General features: G+C 43.6%; 1 protein-coding gene across 1 annotated transcript in view; it reads left to right on the forward strand.

Moving 5' to 3' along the window:
• Window positions 1-13,299: 13,299 nt before the first annotated feature.
• SORCS2 (sortilin related VPS10 domain containing receptor 2) overlaps window positions 13,300-21,086 on the forward strand; it is a 591,852-nt gene continuing 584,065 nt past the window's right edge. Inside the window, exon 1 of the mRNA XM_075708979.1 lies at window positions 13,300-13,674. Coding sequence (XP_075565094.1) covers window positions 13,300-13,674 — 375 coding nt within the window. The remainder of the gene's footprint in view (window positions 13,675-21,086) is intronic.

The following is a 21,086-nucleotide window of genomic DNA, read 5'->3' on the forward strand; positions in this document are numbered from 1 at the left end:
TGGCCCTGGCTCAGAAGACTGGTACGTGATTATTTACAAAGCCTCGTCTTCCTCCCACTGAAGTCAATGACAATGTTCTCATCTTGTTGTCTTTAATGGATCATCTCTTGGCAATATTTGTTAGATTATAGTTCACATAAACAAACTTCCAATTAAAATATTTGCAAACCTCTCCTTTCTTGTTTATTTGTGTGAAAGGAGACATTTAAATATTTCCACCTGCCTTTCTTCTGCATTTTTTTTTAAGACTCAAAATTACAGGGTCAAAATAACTACACGAGTAAGTTGTATGTTACTCTACTGATTTAAGTGAAGTTATAAATATATAGTTTACAATATGCATGGCTTTGTGTCTTCAAATGCAAAATCTGGCATTAATAATCTCACGTTTCGCAGGAAAACCTACTTTAAACACTGCTTGTTGCACTGTATATTTTAAGATGTTAGCTCAGAATGAAATAGAAATTTGGTAAAGTGTATTTTTGAAAAGAATCAATCACACAGGGGATAATATTCCCTGAAAGTTGCACAGACCCTCATGAAAGCTCTGCTGCTGAAAACCAAGGTCCTCTTGTAGTATAGGATACACAGATGCCTAATATGTATCTTCCGGAATTCAAGGAGAAGATAAGAAGATCAAAAGTGGTACAGAACTTTCATAATCAATAAACCTTTTATGAAGAGAAGTTGGATCCTGACTTGCCCCTCCAGGGAGCTCCCAAAGGGAAAAGCAAGTGTGGGTGTGAATCTTTTCCGGGTGTCCAGTGAGACAAGTGATTCAGGAAGGAGTTAGTGCAGTTACCGTTAGAGTTTCAGCTGTGTAAGTTAGCATAAGCACAGCAACCTTGGTAACGTACCTGGGGAAGGCACGACTTGTTAGAGCTAGTTTGGTTCTCTATTTTAACAGTAGATGTGAATCTGGCTTAATGTGTAAAACTTGGGGAAGCCACAATTACAAGATGATGATGGGAAATATTGGCAGAACTATTTAAAGTGAATATACATTATGAAGGGAAAGAATTAAACTTTTCAGAGAGATTGAACGGATATCTAACTAACTGGAAATAATGGAACTGAGTCAAAGCAAAACTGTTAGGAATCGTATCTCATTTGCATTGTGGCTCTAACGGAGTTGCGTTTTCTTACACTTGAGCTCATTTAAGGCATACATTCACCTAAAAAGATCACTGTAGGCTTGATTTGCATGGTAGTAAGTCTATCTAAGGTTCGGAAACAGCATTTACAGTAGGAGAAGAAATAAGTGAATGGCAGTAGCTGTTAAGACATGATTAAATTTGATGTATATGTCGGAGGTGGTTAACTTCTGAATGGCTAGAGGCTACTTTTATTCTCTAGAAGGTGTTTGCTGACCAGAACTAGCAGCTGTGTTTCTGTGGTATTGCATGTCCTGTCCTAGATTAGCATCCTCCATATAACCCACACGCACAAACGCCCTTTGATTTGGCTGCTCTGTTGACCTGATGGCATTCCTGGAACCTGGGTATCTCTAAGGTTTTGGCCCCACAAAACCTACAAACCTCAGATTACTAAGTGGTCACTCCTTTCAACTGTGCTGCAAATGGGTTTCCAACCTAGGTTAGGGGTCACAGCATGAGTAAGACTTTAGGGTTAGCTGGAAATAAAAAGTCCAGATGACAAATATGACAGCTTACATTGGGGCATTATTAGTATGGGAAATGCTGCTATGAAGTCAATCCTTCTACTTTGAAATGCTAATGCTTAATGAATGCAATGGACATGAAGTCAGGATTTTCTCCATATTTAACCCTTTTTAAAAATGCACAAAAATATTTTGTTTCAAGGGATGCAAAGGAGGATTCCTAGGGAAATCAGTGGATCCACTTGCATGACTTAAGTTAAATGTGTGCTCAAGGTCTCTGCTCATTTGTGAGCCTTGGCATAGAACCTTCCTGTATTGCTCTTTTTTGTCATAGCAAAGTCAGTAATATATTCAACGTATTTTCCATAATTTATAACCCAACAGTGACAAGCACTGTATCAAATGCTGCTGTAGTGCCTGATTGAACTAATGAAGTCCATGGGCCATGTGCAATATTCTACAGCTTGACAAAGAATTAGACTGGTTTTGGAGGGGAGGGGGGACAACTCAGCCAATATAAAAAAAGATCAAGTATGCACCCTATTCACAGTAATACTTATATCCCTAGGAATAACTGCTAATACAGCTAAGGTGGAAAATCTAGAAAATGAAGGTTCTCTGAAAATAAAATGGTAGAAGTTAAACTGAAGATGAGAAAAATTCTGCATCGAGCCAGCTGCAACTGAATATCTTCACTAATATTTTTTTCTGCTGACAAGAGAGACCCCATGAGAAGTCTTTTTTTTTTTTCCCCCAAAACAGAAGATTTGTGTCCTCTGATGCAGTTCTATGCAGGCTAAAACTACAAGAGCACTGCTGGAAAATTGCAGGAACAATGATTTATTCCCGGGTTGAAAGCTGAACAAGGGAAAACACATAAACACTGCACTATAGGCACAAAGGGTGATTATTTTTTTGCCACATGAAACAGTTTTAAAATTCATGGGAAAAAATAATTTTTGACAGTATGGTGTAGGAGGTTTAGGTCTTATAAAAATAGCTATGGATGGTATGTTTGCTTTTCAGACTGCTATCTTTGCTCTACCATTCGGGTATTTTTGATGTTTTTTCTTGAATAAGACTTAGAGTAGTTACGTTTATTGATGGATGAATTTATATGATTACAACAGACTAAAACTGCAGAATCTTTACAATAGCAGAAACGAATCTGTGGTCTTTCTGTATTTTTCTTGAGCAAGTTGTGTTGGGAAAAAAAAAATCTGTTCATTCTATTTGACTGTTTGGTTTTTTTTTTCCCCAGTTGTATTTAGTATTTTGGTGCATAAATGTACTACTATTCTGGGTGCTACACTCTGAATCATATATGAAATTAGAGTGAAGTATGGGAATTTAGCAGTAGGTTTGTCACTAAAATATATATAAAAGTAATTCCCTGTTTCTTTGTCAATTTTTACAGTTTAGGTGATGCAAATTCATATTTCATATGCTCTTTCATGACCCCTAAGCAGATTTGTTTTCTTAGGTGTTTCTAATGTCCATCTTTCCCAGATTTCTGGTTGCATATTCTGTAGATCAGGGATACCGAATTACCAACTAAAGATGGGGAAAAAATTCCCAGTTAAGGTCCTTTTTTTAGTTATTTCCCAAGTATATTTCAAAACGAGAAAAAATCAGCTCAGGTCCTGTAATGTAATAAGCACTAAAAGCTTTTGCAAGTTTAGTCAGGCGGGAGAAGAAGATGGTGAGAAACTCATGCTAGACCTTTCTGCCACAGCACTGCAAAAAAACCCTAAAATTTTGAAAAATCATGAGAATGTCTTAAAGAATGTGACATTAAAATGAAATTCTTGACTCCACTTTCTTTGTCTTCCAATATCCTGAGTCTAGAGGATTAATTTATTCTGTGTTTTCAGTCTTTCTTTGAAAACATGAGGACTATCACACTTCCTAAATGCCAACACTGAGATTTTTATGCAGTCTCCTGATGGCAACAGCTGGAGTTCTAAGAAAAATATTGTGAATCTATAAGCTGCTGTATAAGCTTTATATATTGTTTCCTACAGATACACATTTGCTCTTATTTACCTCTGACATAGTACTTATTCCCAGTTTCCAAGTGAATAATATAGCAGGCATATGGAAAAACATACAAGTTTCCCAGATTTCCCTGCTTTTTGATAATCCCAAAGAAAATTGAAACAGCTACTCATGCCAGATTTCTAAAGGCAAACTCATTTTTTAAAGCATTTGGCCTCTTAGCTCCCATTGATCGTCGTAGAAGTTAGAAGCCAAAAACATTGAAAATGCCTACCTGCACCTTTACAGATTTAGGCTCTTTCAAGATTCTGGATCAAAGGGAACTTCAGGGTAGCTGCAATTGTTTGGGATTGGAGAGAAAATATTGCATAGGAAAGAAAAAACATAGAGAAATGCTTTTCTTTTGGATATTTCTTCATTCTCTATGTTTATAAGAGGTACTGACAATGGAATTTATAGGGGGCTGTTCAAAACAGTTTGATATTTATACACCGTTTTGTTTTTTTCAAGTTAGGTCATCCTATATTCATAGCACAATACTAACAGGTACCTTTTCTTCGGGAGAAGTAGTATATTGTCTTGATATAAGTAACCTGGCTTGGTGCATAAAATAAGACATTAAGATGTTACAAAATATGGGGGGGGGGTGTGAGTGTTGTTGTTTTACTAGCTCAAAATAATGATTTAAAATAGCAGAAAATAATGATTTAAGAGAAATTAATGTTTGAATGTAGAAATAGAATTGATAAGGGGAACATTGGAAAGTGTGAAGTCCTTTGTATTTCTCTAGCTTGTGATTCCAACGCCCTCCAGCCTTTTACTTACACAAAACATCTGCCTTCAGCTGTTCCATTTTTCAGGAACAATAAATAGCATGTAGGAGAGGAATTGGTGCCAGTTGTCTTCTATTACTTTAATTTTCACTATTACCCATACAGCTTTTTTTGAAAATGGTTTTCTCCAAAATGTGTGATAGTCAGGTTCCCGGGCATCTGACAGTACACATTTTTCACAGTGCTACATTACTTTCAGTAACTTGCTTTTTTGGGGAAAGGGGAGGAAGACTTATCTTTATCCATTCCTCTAGACCATGCAAATCTGTATTGCAAACAAACAAGGAAAAAGGAAAAAAGATATGAAAAAGAATAAGCCAGCTCAGAAAAAAGTACTACCTAAACAAAATTCATGTACTATTCTGTTAATTATTTAAAACTTCTATTCCTGAAGGTTGTTACTTTAAGTAAATCTATTTCACAGATTGAAAACAGTGTGGCCTGCTATGATGTTTTAGTTGAATATGTCTTCTACACAAAACTCTCTCATTTTTGTTGGTTTGGCTTTGAACCAGCCACTGCTATTATCTGCAGACCTCAGCCATGAGACAAAATTTAGCAGACTCTCTGGAAAACTTACAGCAAAATCCTTCCCCACCCCTTCAAATAGGCACACAAGACCACACAGTTAGTACCCAGTCCCACACCAACTTAAGCTTGTATGCTTGCAATAGAAAGGATTTGCTCTGTTTGTCAAACCCTATTAACCATAAATTGGAGCCTACTTACATCTGCATTCCTTAATAAGCTCTTTCCATGAAGAGTTCGAGAGGATCGAGGTAGTTGTAAACATGTCATACTGATTTCCCACTAAATGTTTACCAGATGGGAAGATCTATTAGAAAAATGGTGCCTTCAGGGATCCTTTGCAAAAGACCAAAAGACTGATTTAGAATGAATTGGTTTTAGTTGAGCTTAGTATTTATCTATTTTTCTGATACCATTTTCTCAGAAATGCAGCCATATTAGCAAACTGATTAATAAAATGACACTGGTAAAAATACTGGTAAGATTAGATCAGAACGTAAGTGGTTGGTAAGACATTGACAGTATTTTTAAAATAAAAGGAACTGCATTATCTATACCTATGTGAAGCTGAATGTAAACCTGAGAATTACATCTTTCACACCACATTTTACTTACCTAAATACCCAAATTTTTCCCAGCTTTCCAGATTTTCTCAAATAAGCTTTTTGAAATTTTAGGACAGAAAAAGCATGAGTGCAAAGCTATTCTGGGAAAAACAAACTCCCACAGTCTAGCTAGCCACATAAAAGAAAAAGCTCTTCTTGTTCTGTTGTGAGCTCTTAAGGTGTAGACAATTAATCCAACTCTCTCATGTTTTCAGAACTCTCCCCATTAATTGTTGGTGAGAAATTATGAAGGCTGAAGACAGGTAATCTTACAGTAGCCACCACAACATTATGCTTCACCGTATGTTTTCTATTTCAGACTAAGCCACTGTTTCAGGCTCTGTGGCATAACAAATTTATACAGGTCAGATGTATTTTTGTTTTTTCTGATTGATGGAAGATAAAACCTTAGGGGCTTTCATTGAATTGGATGAGAGCTGAAGATGCTCAAAGGACGAGGTTTCTAGACAACCTCAATGACTTGTTTATGGGTGACTGGCCTGTATAAAGGTGGGTGGTTGTGTCAGTTTTCTCTGCGTACATGCTGGTTGCTAACTTGATACTGATAAAATTAGAAGCTATTACCAGAATGGAGCCCACATAGTCCAGGAGGAAGCAGTTAATGACCTGCTACGCCACCTGGATGCTCACAAGTCTATGGGGCCAGATGGGATCCACCCGAGAGTACTGAGGGAGCTGGCGGAGGAGCTCGCCAAGCCACTCTCCATCATCTATCAGCAGTCCTGGTTAACAGGGGAGGTCCCTGATGACTGGAGGCTTGCCAATGTGACGCCCATCTACAAGAAGGGCCGGAAGGAGGACCCGGGGAACTACAGGCCTGTCAGCCTGACCTCGGTGCCAGGGAAGATTATGGAGAGATTCATCTTGAGCGAACTCCACAGGCAAGTACAGGTCAACCAGGGGATCAGACCCAGCCAGCATGGGTTCATGAAAGGCAGGTCCTGCTTGACCAACCTGATCTCCTTCTATGACCTGGTGACCTGCCTGGTAGATGATGGAAAGGCTGTGGATGTCATCTACCTGGACTTTAGCAAAGCTTTTGACACCATCTCGCATAATATCCTCCTCGGGAAGCTGGCAGCTCACGGCTTGGACAGGCATACTCTTCGCTGGGTAAAGAACTGGCTGGGTGGCCGAGCCCAGAGAGTTGTGGTAAATGGTGTTAAGTCCAGTTGGCAGCCGGTCACGAGCGGTGTTCCCCAGGGCTCTGTTTTAGGGCCAGTCTTGTTCAATATCTTTATCAATGATCTGGATGAGGGGATTGAGTGTGCCCTCAGTAAGTTTGCAGACGACACCAAATTGGGTGGGAGTGTCGATCTGCTCGAGGGTAGGATGGCCCTGCAGAGAGACCTGGACAGGCTGGATCGATGGGCCGTGGCCAACTGTATGAGGTTCAACAAGGCCAAGTGCCGGGTCCTGCACTTTGGTCACAACAACCCCATGCAACGCTACAGGCTTGGGGAGGAGTGGCTGGAAAGCTGCCTGGCTGAAAAGGATCTGGGGGTGTTGGTAGATAGCCGGCTGAACATGAGCCAGCAGTGTACCCAGGTGGCCAAGAAGGCCAACAGCATCCTGGCTTGTATCAGGAATAGTGTGGCCAGCAGGAGCAGGGAGGTGATTGTCCCCCTGTACTCGGCACTGGTGAGGCCACACCTGGAATACTGTGTCCAGTTTTGGGCCCCTCAATACAAGAAAGACATTGAGGTGCTGGAGCGTGTTCAGAGAAGGGCAACGAAGCTGGTGAAGGGTCTGGAGAACAAGTCTTATGAGGAGCGGCTGAGGGAACTGGGGTTGTTTAGCCTGGAGAAGAGGAGGCTGAGGGGAGACCATATCGCTCTCTACAACTCCCTGAAAGGAGGTTGTAGTGAGGTGGGTGTTGGTCTCTTCTCCCAAGTAGCTAGCGATAGGACGAGAGGAAATGGGCTCAAGCTGCGCCAGGGGAGGTTTAGACTGGAAATTAGGAAAAATTTCTTTACGGAAAGGGTGGTCAAGCATTGGAACAGGCTGCGCAGAGAGGTGGTGGAGTCACCATCCCTGGAAGTGTTCAAAAAACGGGTAGATGTGGCACTTTGGGACATGGTTTAGTCTAGTCTACCCTTGATTGGCTTAGAGTAGACTTGGTAGTGTAGGTTAATGGTTGGACTGGATGATCTTAAAGGTCTTTTCCAACCTAGACGATTCTATGATTCTATGATTCTATGAAATTATTTACAGCTCTTCCAAATTTTTTCTCATAGGTGTATGTCAGTTAGTATATACCTGAACACAGCTCTCCGTAATAACCAGAGGTAATACACTGTACTGAAAGCCACGGTCTTTTATATTGTTCAAATTTGAATAGGGTAATTGAACGTGTACTTTGTAGCTTAGTCAGCCCTTCATAGAACAAAGGCAGCTGCTCACTTTTTTGACTTCAAAACTGCCCACAGAAGTAGGGTTTTGTTTTTCTAGTGACAAGTATTGCTTCCTATTAATTAGGCTTTCTTCTGCGGGCATCTGGCCTAGCTGCAGCAATGTATCAGTGAATTAATGCGAACCAAACAATCTGACATCTGCTTGATTTTTTTTATTCTCTCAAATGGAACAACTATTGAGAAAAGTGTTAAGACACCTAGATTTCTTGACTATAGAAAGATTTTTTTTTTTTGTAATTGTAGTAATACAAATAGAAATTATTTTGGATCCCAAGAGGCCTAGCTAAATAAAAGCTCTGCTGTTTGGTGTAAGGGAAATCAGGGTATGGCATTATGTGCAATAATTTCCATTTAACACAAAAGAAAGCATTTGGTTTTTGTTAATTGGGCAACAAGGCAATAAAGCTTTGCCATTTATTAATTTGTTAGCTTAGAATGTGGTCAGAGTGAGTAATAAGGCTATTTTGGTGTCAGGCATTTTGATAAGACATGTGAGATGAAGTTGTTTTCATGCATGAGCATTTAGTCTAAAACCCTGCAGGTCACTGTGCTCTTAATGATATTGTTAACATAAACACAATGTAAATGGAAGTTGTTTTGTATCTAATGAATAGAATAAGGTATCCTAAATGCATCTTGATACAGTAATTTAAATCAACCTTTAAAAGAGGTAAACAATCTACAAGAAGCACGTTTAAATGGGTAATTCTTTTATGATTTTCTACCATGTTGTGCATCTGCGGTCATCTTGCGTTATCAACCTAAGAAGGCTGTGAGTATGAAACATATACCAAACTTATCAATATTTTTATTTGCAAGAGTACTTCTTACATTCAGTAGCAAAAGGAATATTAGCGTTGCATCTTGGTTTCTGCTCAAGCAAAACTTGCGGCTTTCTCTAATACTTTCCATGTTTGATCAGAAATGAACCTGGTAAAAATAAAGTGGGTTAATTGAGGCCTTTTTAATCTTAATCTAATCTGACAGTCAATAAAAATGTGAGTAGACTTTATTAGTATAGCACTAATAATTCTGCCATTAACAGGAGGAAACCTGCCTTGGATTTACAATGCACTAATTCTTTTTCAAGCTTTTTCTATTTCTATTCTGGGACTAGAGGAGCTCAGAGGTGTCTAATACTAGGTTATTTGTCCTTTTGTCTGCCTGTATGTATTTGCTGAGACAGAGTTTATAGGAGACATAAAAGGTGACAGAAATTTAGGGAAGCCTCTTTGTTTTAGGAATCCTTAAACTCACTCTAAACTAGCTTTTTGGCAACCCTTAAGAAGTTCCAGTTAAACGAGGTTTGAAACTGGGAAAGCCCTTCCCTTCACCTCTTGGAGTTGGTCTCTTACATTGCTTAGCTTGCTTGGGCTTTCTAGACAAAATTATACTCACTGGTCTGTAAATTAGCTTCCTTCCTTTATTAACATACTTGATGTTAACAAACCTAGAAAAATCGGTAGCAATTCTCTTCTGTTTGCGTTTCAGCTGGAACAGTCACAACAGAGTAAGAAGTACTTAAATATTCTGGTCATGCTTTGGACTAGAAGTGTGTTGTTTTGATTGTCCTTTGCATAACCAAATATTTCTATGAAGCTGGATCAACCTTTGTTTTCTCTTTTTGTACAGTACCTACCTAACGCAACTGGGCACTGATCTGTGAGGTGGTGCCCTGACTTGGAACAAAACAAATACATGTTTTTACCTCTTTGGTGATTTAGCTACAGGACTTTGAATGACATTAATGGGAGTTATATAATGAAACTTCCTTTCCAGTTTTGCAAACCTCAGCCTTCTCATCCAATCTGCTCTATACTCATATTGAAACTATACTGTCATTAAGCGTACACAGTAGTGATACAATGCAATACAGGTATTGTTGCTACTATATCCCTAGTCTAGAGTTACAACATTTTATTATTGTGAATTACTGGTATATTAAATATGCATTATTTATTAGACTGGAAGATTCAGTAAGCGTGCATTAATCTGGTTGATGTAAAAACAGCTTCAACAGCCACTGAAGAAGTGGCCAGGTAAAAGCCTTTCACTTAGTGGCAGAAGATCTCTTTATCTATCCTGAGAATGTCTATTGCAGAGACAAGAGATGGTGCAAATATTTCATAGCATTGCCCACACATCTGTCTTCGTTATGACAATCTCTAAAGGAGGAAAACAGAGAAGTTACCTTTGTTTCCACTTAATCCTTGACCTCTTAGAAGCCTGATAGTAAGGGATTCAATTAGTGACAAGCACAGTGGTAGGTTGCGTGATTCATCCCCATGTACTCAAATCTCACAATTCATACAGAGAAATAAATATTACATCCATTTCTCTCTGTTTTACCATCCTTCAGGTGAGATTTTAAACTGGCTTGCCTAAGAATAAAAGGCCTGTGCAATTATTGTTTGTCATTGGGCTGTGTGTCTGTCAACATCTTCTGAACCTGTAAGCCAATTTCAACTAAATAGGCAAACAGGGGGAGGTCACAAAAATAAATGGCAAGTTTTGTGACTGGGCAGACAAGGAGGACTTTATGAGTGGATTTGCTAGGTTCCTGTCAAGATAGATGCAAAAGATAATCTGATAGTGGGAAAAGATTCAAGCAGACCTTGCAGTTGACCATAAGATGCAAGGCTGGAAGAAACCAGGCTTCATTAGTTCTAGAACTATTGCTCGGTTTTCTTTTTCAGTCTCATTGTAGGAAAAGTCAGTTACTGACAGATACAAAGAGCTTGACTCTTAGGAACGTGGATGGTATCACCTCTTCTTTCATCTGCTGCTCGCTGGGAGCCCAGCCTGTCGAACACAGTGGTGAACGCAAAATGGATAAGCATGACAAAGTCCAACTGTATATTCATTCAGATGAAGTATTAGGTTTTGTATGGCAGTTTTAACATTTAGGGACTCAGGCCGTCCCATCTATTCTGAGTATTTTTAGGTTATTCTACAAATGTTGAGTAGTCTTCACAGTTTCACAGGAGATAGGCCATTATGTCAGGTATGACTTTCCACTCGGGTGTTTTCTGCGAGCGGTTGAATCACTGCCTAATTTCTGCGCCCATGAACATGTCCAAACAGCCATGATTCAAACAAGCGTTTGACCACCACCTGTCACTGAGATCAGTTTGCAAGAGTCAAGAGGCTTTTGTCTGGAAAACTAACTTTCTGTCCACTGAAAACCATGTGTTTTTTCCCTTACAAGGGTTGTGTTTCAGAGGGATAAGACACTAACTTACTGAGGAAACTAACTGCATGCAGAGATCATTCTCGCCTCACACCCGTGTTTCACCTCCTTTAGACAGCTCCCCATAGCTTCTCCTAGGCCTTCTGAGCTTTCAGCATTGTCTCCAGAAATCAAGATTTGGGGCGGGGCGGAAATCGACTTGCTTTTTACAGAAGATGCAAAGTGCTTCAGGAATTAATTTAATACTCAGCCCCTTCAAGAGTCCCAGGGGCAGCTTCTGGTGACCTGGGCCAGGTGGTGTTGCCTGCCTGAGCTCCTCCCAGCTGCCCGGGCTCCTGCTGGCAGGGTGTTTGGGGCAGAATCTCCAAAACTGGCAGCTGGAGATTCCCAGAGGAGGGGCAAGTTCTTCAGTTAATTCAGACACCGCGCTGGAGGAATGGGGGGAAGGCTGCGCAGAGGCCGTTTTGAGGCTTTGGAGCTGCACTTGGGACTCTGAAAGAGGACTTTATTGGGACGTGTGGAAAAAGCACATGAGATTTTTTTAAAAAAATTATCTTTATTTTCAATCTTTATTCCTTCTGAAATGTGAGAGTCATCCTGAATTTGAAGCTGGCTTATAGTTTGAGCCACTACAGTAATAACAGGGCAGGTTACCATAGGTATCCTAGCACTGAATGTGTACAGCTACTATGTAATCATATACCTTGCTGAAAGTCATTTTTACATGAATTTGGGATGACCAGGTTACTTTAGGTCATTGTGGTAGTCATCCCGGGCTTGTAAATGGTATAGTTAAAGCAGTGGATACTATTTTTTCTATTAATCTTCCTAGAAAAGCCTTTGTAATCCTAATTTTCTAGGCCATTAGGGTAAAGGCAGATTACAACTAAAGCTGGTTTACTAACTTTACTCACCTTGGTTTTGCCCAGCCCAGATCTCTTCTATTAGGTGTCATCTAACGTGTCTGCCTCTAGCCGGAGTCATTACTGCCCTCAGTGATCTTTCAAGCGTGTTTTCTGACGCTTAGGCCTGAGCAACCTTACCTTGCTGTGAAGTTAGATTCAGCTTCGGAGCTGGCCCTGGAGCGTGCAGCAGGTTGGACCAGGAATCCTCCGGAGGTCCCTGCCAACCTCAGCTACCCCGTGGCTCTGACCTGCTCCCTCTCACGGCATCACACCTCTTCACAAGCACAACGCACGGTTGCGCGGCACGCCGCAGCGGAGCGGGAAGAGCATCCAATCTGTGACGCCTGAATCTTCTTCCACCGCTTCACCTGTCTGTTCTGAGTTACGCCACACTGCACAGGCCCCGTCGCTGCCACTCCTGGCCGTGACCGCGCGGCCCCGAGCATCTCCTGGTGCTTCCACGGATCAGGCACACGTCCCCACAGTGGGACAGCCTGGATTTGCGAGCCCCACAGTGGGACAGACCAGATTAGCGATCGGCTCTGGACAGTGCTGGTGGCGAGCCTGGGGCCTCCTAGGAGCTGAGGGGCTGAAGGAAGGGTGGGCTCCCACTCTCCACCGAAGCACCTCCCGCCTTCCTCACGGGAATCGCGGTTTTGCGCCTGCTTCATTTGTTCCTCGCCTTCCAGCTGCTGACAAACGGACGCCTTCCGAGTTCTTCGCTGCGGCCAAAGCGGGGCCGTCCCGGGGCCGGCAAGGCAGGGGTTGCCTGCTCGCCCCCGCCGGCCCTCGGCCTGCCCCGCGCCCGCCCCGAGGGGCTGCGCGCATTTCGCGCAGCGCGCTCCCGCAAAGCCTTCCCCCGGCGCTCGGCGTGAAACTTCGCAAGCAGCGGGCTCTGCCCGGTGCCGCCTCGTCCCCGCCGCTGCCCCGCCGTGGGGCGGCCGGGCGTGCCCGTGCCCCCGCGCCTGTCCGTGTGTCCGTCTGTGCGAGCCCCCCCCCCCGGCCCGGCGTTTCGGCGCGGGCCAGCAGATGGCGGCGCCGCCCCGGCTGGGCGCGCAGCCCCGCGCACGCCGCTGCCGCGCGAGCCCCGCTCCGGTTACAACCCTCCCCCGCCCCCGCCCTCCGCGGCGCCGTCTCCCTCCCCGCCGCCTCCCCGCCTGTCACTACCACGCCGGAGAGCCACCATGGCGCACGGCGGGCCACGCGTGTCCGCCGCCGCCGCTCCGCGCGGGGCCGCCCGCCTGCCGCCGCTGCCGCTGCTGCTGCTGCTGCTGCTGCCGCTGCTGCCGCCGCCGCCGCCGCTGCCGGGCGCCGCCGCCGCCGCGCTGCTGTGCGCGGAGCCCTGCGGCCGCCCGCGCCCCGGAGCCCTGACCCGCGGGGCGCGCAGCCCGCCGGAGCCGCGGCGCGGCGGCGGGGCGGCGGCGGGGGGCAGCCGCTCCAGGAGAGCGTCCTCGGCGGCGGGCCGGGAGCAGGTCTCCCTCATCAGCACCTCCTTCGTGCTCAAAGGGGACGCGTCGCACAACCAGGCGATGGTGCACTGGACGGGCGAGAACAGCAGCGTGAGTGCGAGGGGCAGTGCGGGCGGGCTGGGGGGGCCCCTGCCCTTGCCCCTGCCCTTACCGTTGCTTTGCTGCCCCAACTTGCGGGGCGCAGCCTGCCGCTGCCGCCTGCGCTCCCCGCCGGGCTCGCTGCGGCCGGAGCGCGCTGCTCCCGCTGCCCGGCCGGGGGCGCGGGGGTCCCCGCGGGCCGCGCTCGAGGCGAGCGGCGCCCCCGGGGCCGGTGCGGTGCCGCGGGGGAGGCGAAGCGCCGCCGGGGTCGGGCCGGCCCCGCGCCCCCCCCCCCCGCCACTTCCCCAGAAGTTTGGAAAGTTTGCGAGCGCGCATCTTGCAGAGGGGCCGGGTGCGCGGGGTGCGCCGCGCCGTGCGGAGGAGGAGGAGGAGGAGGAGGGCGGTGAGGGCTTGGCCCCGGAGCGGCGAGGCGGTGCCCGTGTGCGGCCGGGGCTGTGCGAGGGTCTCCGGGTGAAGGAGAGGCAGGGGGCGAGCGGCGGCGGGGGGACGGTCTCCTCCAGCCCCGCACCCAGCCCCCGGTGGCGGCCGAGGTCTGGCGGAGGCACCTGGCCTCAGGAGCCCCGGCTCCTCTCCCCGCGCCGCCTCCTCGGGCGCCGGGGAAAGAAAAACCCAAAGCAAACCAAAAATCAAACCAACCCCCGGCCCGGGCTTGAGGTGGACGTGAGCGGCAGGAGGCTCAGCCGGGGCGCGGGCGCTGCTCGGAGAGGGCTGGGGCCGGGGGTCTCCCCCGCACGGCCCCGGGCTGCACCCCGCCGCGGGCCTGGGGGGTTCCCGCAAAGGTCCGGGAATAGCAGCAGCTCTCCGAGGATTTTTACCGCCTCGTCGATGGATAAAAATCGCACGCCGAGACTGGCGTTACTGCGTTAGAGCGCCCGTGTTCACAGTTTTTCGCAGTTAAAGCAGTGTGCCTTGCCTTTATTATTATCTGTTTTAGACGGCAGCTCTCACGGTGAGCACCCATAACCTATTTTTAACTCATTTTCAGTTTCAGCTAGTCTTCATTTCTTTACGTATCGACCCATTAATGGCTGTGTATTTGCACGGGTGCTTTCAGGGATTTGCTGCTTCTAATTTATCCTTCGCTGAAACATTATATCATAACAGTGGGCGTCATAGGTAAATATTACATAGCACCTTGCACTGTCTGTGTAACTTCATAGACAGGAAAATATCGTTATGAAGGCTCAAGATCAACTTTCTCCTGGAGGATTTTAGTGTTTCTGGGAAACTCTTGAGTGTTTTTTACTACAGTTCAGCTAAGCTCCGACTCTGCTTGAACTTTGTGAATTTAGCGTAAAGTTTACTTAAACTTGGCTCAGTTCAGAGAGCTTGTGTTGTACTTCTCATAAGTACGTGAATTATCATCCTTTCTCTAGGATCTCGCGTCCTGGTTTTTGCCTGTTTTGCTAGGGAGTCACCCAGGATGTGGAGCTGCTGAGGCTCCACGGGTGAGGATGCAGCGATTCCCTTGAGCACGCTGAGCGTTCCTGTTAATGCTCTTGTATAATCAGGTGTCAGAGCTGGAGTCAGCATCATAAAGCTTGACACTTTCAAAGGCAGTTTTTGATTTGCTCAGGAAGGAAGCGTAAGATGATGGCCATTTTCTGTGAAAAGAAAATGTTGCAAATCAGCATCAGCTATTGGGATTCTGTCCTTCCTCCATTTCTCTGCTGTTAGACTGCTGCCGTTCTTGGTGGACAGTGCTTGCAGGCTGTTAGGAGTACTGCCTTGAAGAATTCAGTATTAAAAAGTTGGCATAAGTTCATTTTTTGACATGAAAGGAAAGTAACAGCTTTCATGCAAAGCACTCTGCACTCTGAAACGAATATAGTAGAACCTTGCTAATCCACATTTATGACTAGTGGTCTCTCCTCGCCTCTCTGCAAAGATTTAATAACAGATGCTGCAGTGAGGGCTTGTATTGCTAAAATGTTGTTATTTTTTCACAGTATGCTACAGTTCACTTACTAGAATACTACCAAGTAATCTCTTCAAAAGCAAAGATACATGGCAACTGTCAGAACAAATGAAAGTGGTTACAGTCTTTGCTGCAACTTAGTTCTTTTTTGTTCTCTTAGTTACTGTCTACTAATTCAGTCTTGCAGGATGACACTCTCATCATGAATGCCTGCAGATGTGCTCTACAGTATTTACACATTCAATAAAAAATACTTTTGCAGAGTTACTTAAAAAGTATGGTGCTTCCTCTGCCTGCCATCAGGTGATTACCGTCAAGCAAGACTGGATTTGAACGAGTGACCTGGTAATGAAAGACTCTTTGGTGCCTTAACCCAAATGAGGGCAGCTGGTCTTTTTGCACTGGATGTTTTACAGTATGACTGTCAGCATTTTTTGCACCTTTTGTTAGCTTTGTTTTATTGCATGCTTCCAGTAGAAGAGCTGATTTTAACAAAGGCTTCCAGAGAAAAATGATTTGTAAAGACAATCTGTAGAATCTTTTTTTTTTTTTTGAAAGAAGTGGAAGAAGTACATTAAGCCCAATGGAAGCAGGATGGGCTTGAATGGTTTGGAGAGAATTTTGCTGCCTGTATGTATGTGAGATTAAAACAATTTAAAGTAAGTACCTGATCCAAAACATATTCAAGGTAGTCTTGAGTGTTTGTTTGTTTATATGGTTATGTATGTACGTATTTGTTTTACTTTGGGTTAAGTGTTTGGAGGTAGGAAAGCAAAGATCCAGTGCTTCTCAAACCTGGCACCGTACTCTGCATTCTTAAATCTATGGCAAGTCTTGCCTTGCCTCAGGAGCACAGGCTTGGGCCATGAAGCGCTGTTCTGTCCCAAGCGCGTTGCAGTCAAGGGGGGGACTGTCATGCATAACAGTGGGGTTGGGATCAGGCCCTGCGAACCTCAGGAGGCGCTCAGCAATCTTAAAGTGTCACCACGCACATTTGGCACCTCATTGGAGGTATTCGGCACTTTGTAAACCAAGGAGCTAAACTAGTTCCTTTACCCTTTACAGCTGCGTGGCTGCAAATTTGACAGTGATGAGCTCCAGATGACCATATATCCTCTTAAACACCTCACCTAGTAAAATAAATGAAGAAGAAATATGCAGTAGGATTATTCCTTTGAGCTCTGTGATGGAGAGGCAAATAACCATAAAAGTGGAGGGGGCGGCTGCTGCTCTGAGGGATGCTCACCTGCACGAATAGTTCATTGAAAGTGCTACCATGGAGTACTCATGTGTGTGGATCAAGGGCAAATAAATAAATTTCAAAGGGGCAGAGGTTATGCTGATATGCACATGGAGCTTTAAAAAATTTATTTACATCTTGCAAATCCTCCTGTGCCGCAATACTAGGAGCATGTGATTTTTGGTTGTGTGAGATGTCTTGAAAGAAACTAAGGAGGCTATAAATTAAATTGGTCCTCTCTCCTCCCCCTTCTTTTCTGTACTGTAGAAGTCTGATGTGTACTTTATTATCCTCTCGTAATGCCGTTAGTTTTCTGAATTAGAGAAATGGTGGATTTGATAGCACAGCAGAGTATATGGTTGCACTGATTGTAAAATGAGCTTGAATAACTGAGAAGATCACTTGCTTTGTCAAGAGAGCTGTGCAGGGAGGGATGCAAATTGCTTCCTGTTTTGTGTCCTCATTAGTTTTATTTTGTACTTGAATAATTAATTATTTATAAATTCCATAAACTATAAGCCTGTCCCCGACCTTCCTTGACAGTGGGATGCACAGCTGAAACCATCACTAGTGATGCAAGTCTTGCAAAGCTGGTCCTTGTAACATCCAGAACGTATCTGGTTAGTGAATTCCTACAATTAGCGTTTCTGCTCTCTGTCCCCTATGCCCACACAAATCTGTTGTGCACTATTCCTTTCAAACAAAGGCTCATGCAAGTGGAACTAATTTCCTTTCCAGTCTTAAAATATCATAAACTGAAGACATGACAGGTGGGTGGTGCAGCGCACCATTTAGTCTGGCAAGGGCTAGTGATTGACGTTTGTGTAACCGATAAACAACATGGAGTTGTGCACCGGAATAGGTACAGGTAGTGTGCTTACAGAATAGCCTCTTACTGTGATAAGCTGAATATGTGTGTTCCCAGATTTACTAAAAATACAGTACCCTTTCTGAATTGGGGAAAAACAGTCAAGTGATGACAGCTTTTAAAAACCCTACTTTTCATTAGAAGAGACCTTATAGTCATCTCAGGACCTTTTTTGTGCTAGATAAACAACTTCCTTTGCAAAACTATATGCTTTTTGACCCTCCTGGAGAATTCCCATTGTGCATTAATACTAGCCGATTTAAAAAAAAAATCAAAGCCAAAACAGAAATACGGGGAGAATGAGACTTGTATTCACAATTGATTTTGATTCATGGGCTGCTCTTCATGCTGTGTGCAGACTGCTAAAGTGTTGTGAACAGGACTTGGGCCAACTAGTTCTAAGTCTGCAGTTTCATGGTGCCAGTATTTCCTTTTTTTTGTTTGTTGTCAAAATATTAAGTCTGTGCAGGCACTTATTTGTCCAGTAAGTTGATGTCATGATCCCTCATAAACATGTAGCTCTTTTTTATGGAAAATAAATATACACACAATTGTTTGCAGACTTAATATTTAGCAGCACCTTATCAGAAAGGAAGGTTTATCACACATCTACAGAAATCACTACACACAAAAACTTTAGTGGATCCAGACTTCTCTGTATTTGATATACAGATACTTTGTTTAATTTAAAAAATATTGCTCTTTGTGATACAGTTTCACCATATATGATTTATACAGCCCAGTGATCACTGAATGTATTCTTCTGGCAGGTATTTTATTTAATCGGCTTTCTGTTTTGTTCAGTTTGCAATAAATTTTGCTGAGGGGATCTATAAAAAACATTGACTTCAATATTACTGTAGCAGTATCTGTAACAGTAAATGTAATTATCTATTCAAACTGGCAAAACTGCATTTATGGTAAGGGTTTGGTGCTGTTTCTCCAGAGTAGCCAGACTACTTTTTATGAAGCTAAAGGGAGCATGAGGTAAAAAATCCTGATGGTTCAGACCTTTGATAAATGGCAGATATATTGCAAAGTGAAAGGCAGATTTCCCATAGGGAGGTTTTTTTTTTCTTAGAATTCCTTGAGATGATAGTGTGATAAAAAACAAACAGAAACCAACCCCAATAATCATATTTGAATGGAACAGCAGAGTCCCACACGGAAAGCAGAATGATTTTAATCTGACTGAAGTAACTAAGTAACTCTGAAGTTTAACATCTTCCCCCCACCACCCTTTTTTTTTTCCCCATGATGTAAAGTTTATGGCTTACTTCATTTATTTGCTTCTACCAGCCTATGTTTTCCCTCTCTTCCAGCCCTACAGCTTGCTAGTCATGTCACTGCCTGCTGAGCTCTCTCCACATTTCAGCAGATTCTAGCTGAGAAAGAGAGAGCGCCTCTTCATGGCCTCTAAGTAGACACTTAAAACTGATACATAGTTTAATTAGTAAGTGTGTGTTCCAAACATGCTTCAAAGTCCTGCTCCATGCGCAGCTGTCTGCACCTGCAGTCATACCTGCTTTTACCTGGTTTGCTGGTTTAACTGGCATTGCCTGGTTTGTTTAGGAGCAAGCTACTAGCAGCCTTAGCATGAGTAGGTACTACTGTACTGACACTGGGACGAGTTCAGAGAGTTTAAATCTAGGAGGGAAATTTAGCAGTGAACGCTAAAGACAGACACTGGATTGAAAGTTTAGCTCTGATACTGCTGATGTGTTACATGTGTGTGATAAACCAAATCTGGCTTAATACCAGTCATTAGGTATGTGTTTAGGCTCTTGATAGCAGGTTCACATATCACAGTGGGAAAATAATGCATTCTTCCCAAGCTTGGCAGTGTTAGGAATCTACTGATACAGATCTTTGGAGAAAGAAATGAGGACATCCCTTTTGATTTTATTAAAATTCAATCGACTAGTAGATTCTTTTTGAAAGAACAGAAGGGGAATATGATGAGCTTTTCAGAAAAAAACAGTAACTGTTCTGCTAAAATGGGAAGTTCTGTGAGGTGTGTACTGATTTATGAATTTAAAACATGAAAGTGCACAGATTACGGCAGTTTTCATGCCAAGCCCTTTGTATGTCCAAATAAAATATTTTTGTAGTATCATTTAGGTTGGAAAAGACCTTTAAGATCATTGAGTCCAACCATAAACCTCATGCTGCCAAGTCCACCGACACTGCCAAGTCCACCATGGTCCTGTCAATTAAGACCAAAGGATGTTAGCATAAGGAGAGAGAATCTGCAGTACAATGCAAGTGAGATCCTTCCAGTTCCTGAAAGCACAAATTCATTTAAGCAAAAGTTGAAAACATAAGTTGAAAGTAGTCTACAGTATATGACTGCTCGCCGTAGCTCAGGATGAAACTTGATGACCTGCAACATTCCTTCGGCATTTTTATTCCCATAGTCTCACATTCTTTACCAAGCATTCCCATCCCCAGCTGCCTGCCCCAGTAATAATAATTTAAAACCCTAACAAATCACCAATGACAAAACCACTTTTGCAAGAAATAATGGATGGGATCCTTTGTCATGCCTAACTTCAGCCTTCAAGTCTAAGCTTGGACTTCTGTGGTAGGAAGGAGGTGGAGATGGTCCCTGGATTGATGTCTCCCCTGACAATCTTAACATCCGTACTGGAGAAAGCTTGGATGCGTTGACTTCTGAAAGGATGTATCTCTCTCCACTTATTGTAGAGGGGCCTAGAAGACAAACTTAGATAAAACACAGAATTTATTTAAAGTTATCCCTAACCTAAATACCTGGAGTTTATTGCTGCTGCAGTTATTTCCTTCCTTAGTTATTGTAGCATGGCTGTTGGAGTTTCAGTTATAGATTGAGACTCTGTTGTGGTAGATATTGCACAACCCCAATGCAAAAATACAGGTGCAGCTCTAAAGTTTTTATAATTACAGTTCTACCTGCATACATGCCTGAGAAGCAGAATTAGATACTTAAAGGGTGTACATTGACAGAAATTACACAAAGGTCTAAGTTTCAGTCCAAGGGCTGCTCCAACAGTTGTTTTAAGTATTTTTTTTCTAATGACTTGGAATATTCGTACATAAGTGGTCACTGGGGCAAGGCCTAAAATTTCCCCTCCGAGTTGGGAGTTAATCAGGAGTTTAGAAATGTGCCCACTCTGTGTGTATGTATGTAGGTATGTTTTTCTGTCTCTCTCTCTTTTGTCCAAACCAGTAGATATGCAATGTGTCAAGAAAAAGTGGAACAGTTTCAGTAGTAAGGGTTGTGAGTCTCTGTTCTGGCAGGAGATGTGAATTTCAACTCTTCATGCAGAAGGGGGAATTAGACCCTTCTGCTGGGTGAGCACCCTAACCCCAGTGCTCTTGTGCAAGGGTGAGGAGGG

The sequence above is a fragment of the Pelecanus crispus genome, chromosome 4 (assembly GCF_030463565.1).
Source record: "Pelecanus crispus isolate bPelCri1 chromosome 4, bPelCri1.pri, whole genome shotgun sequence".
In the NCBI taxonomy this organism is placed as follows: Eukaryota; Metazoa; Chordata; class Aves; order Pelecaniformes; family Pelecanidae; genus Pelecanus; species Pelecanus crispus.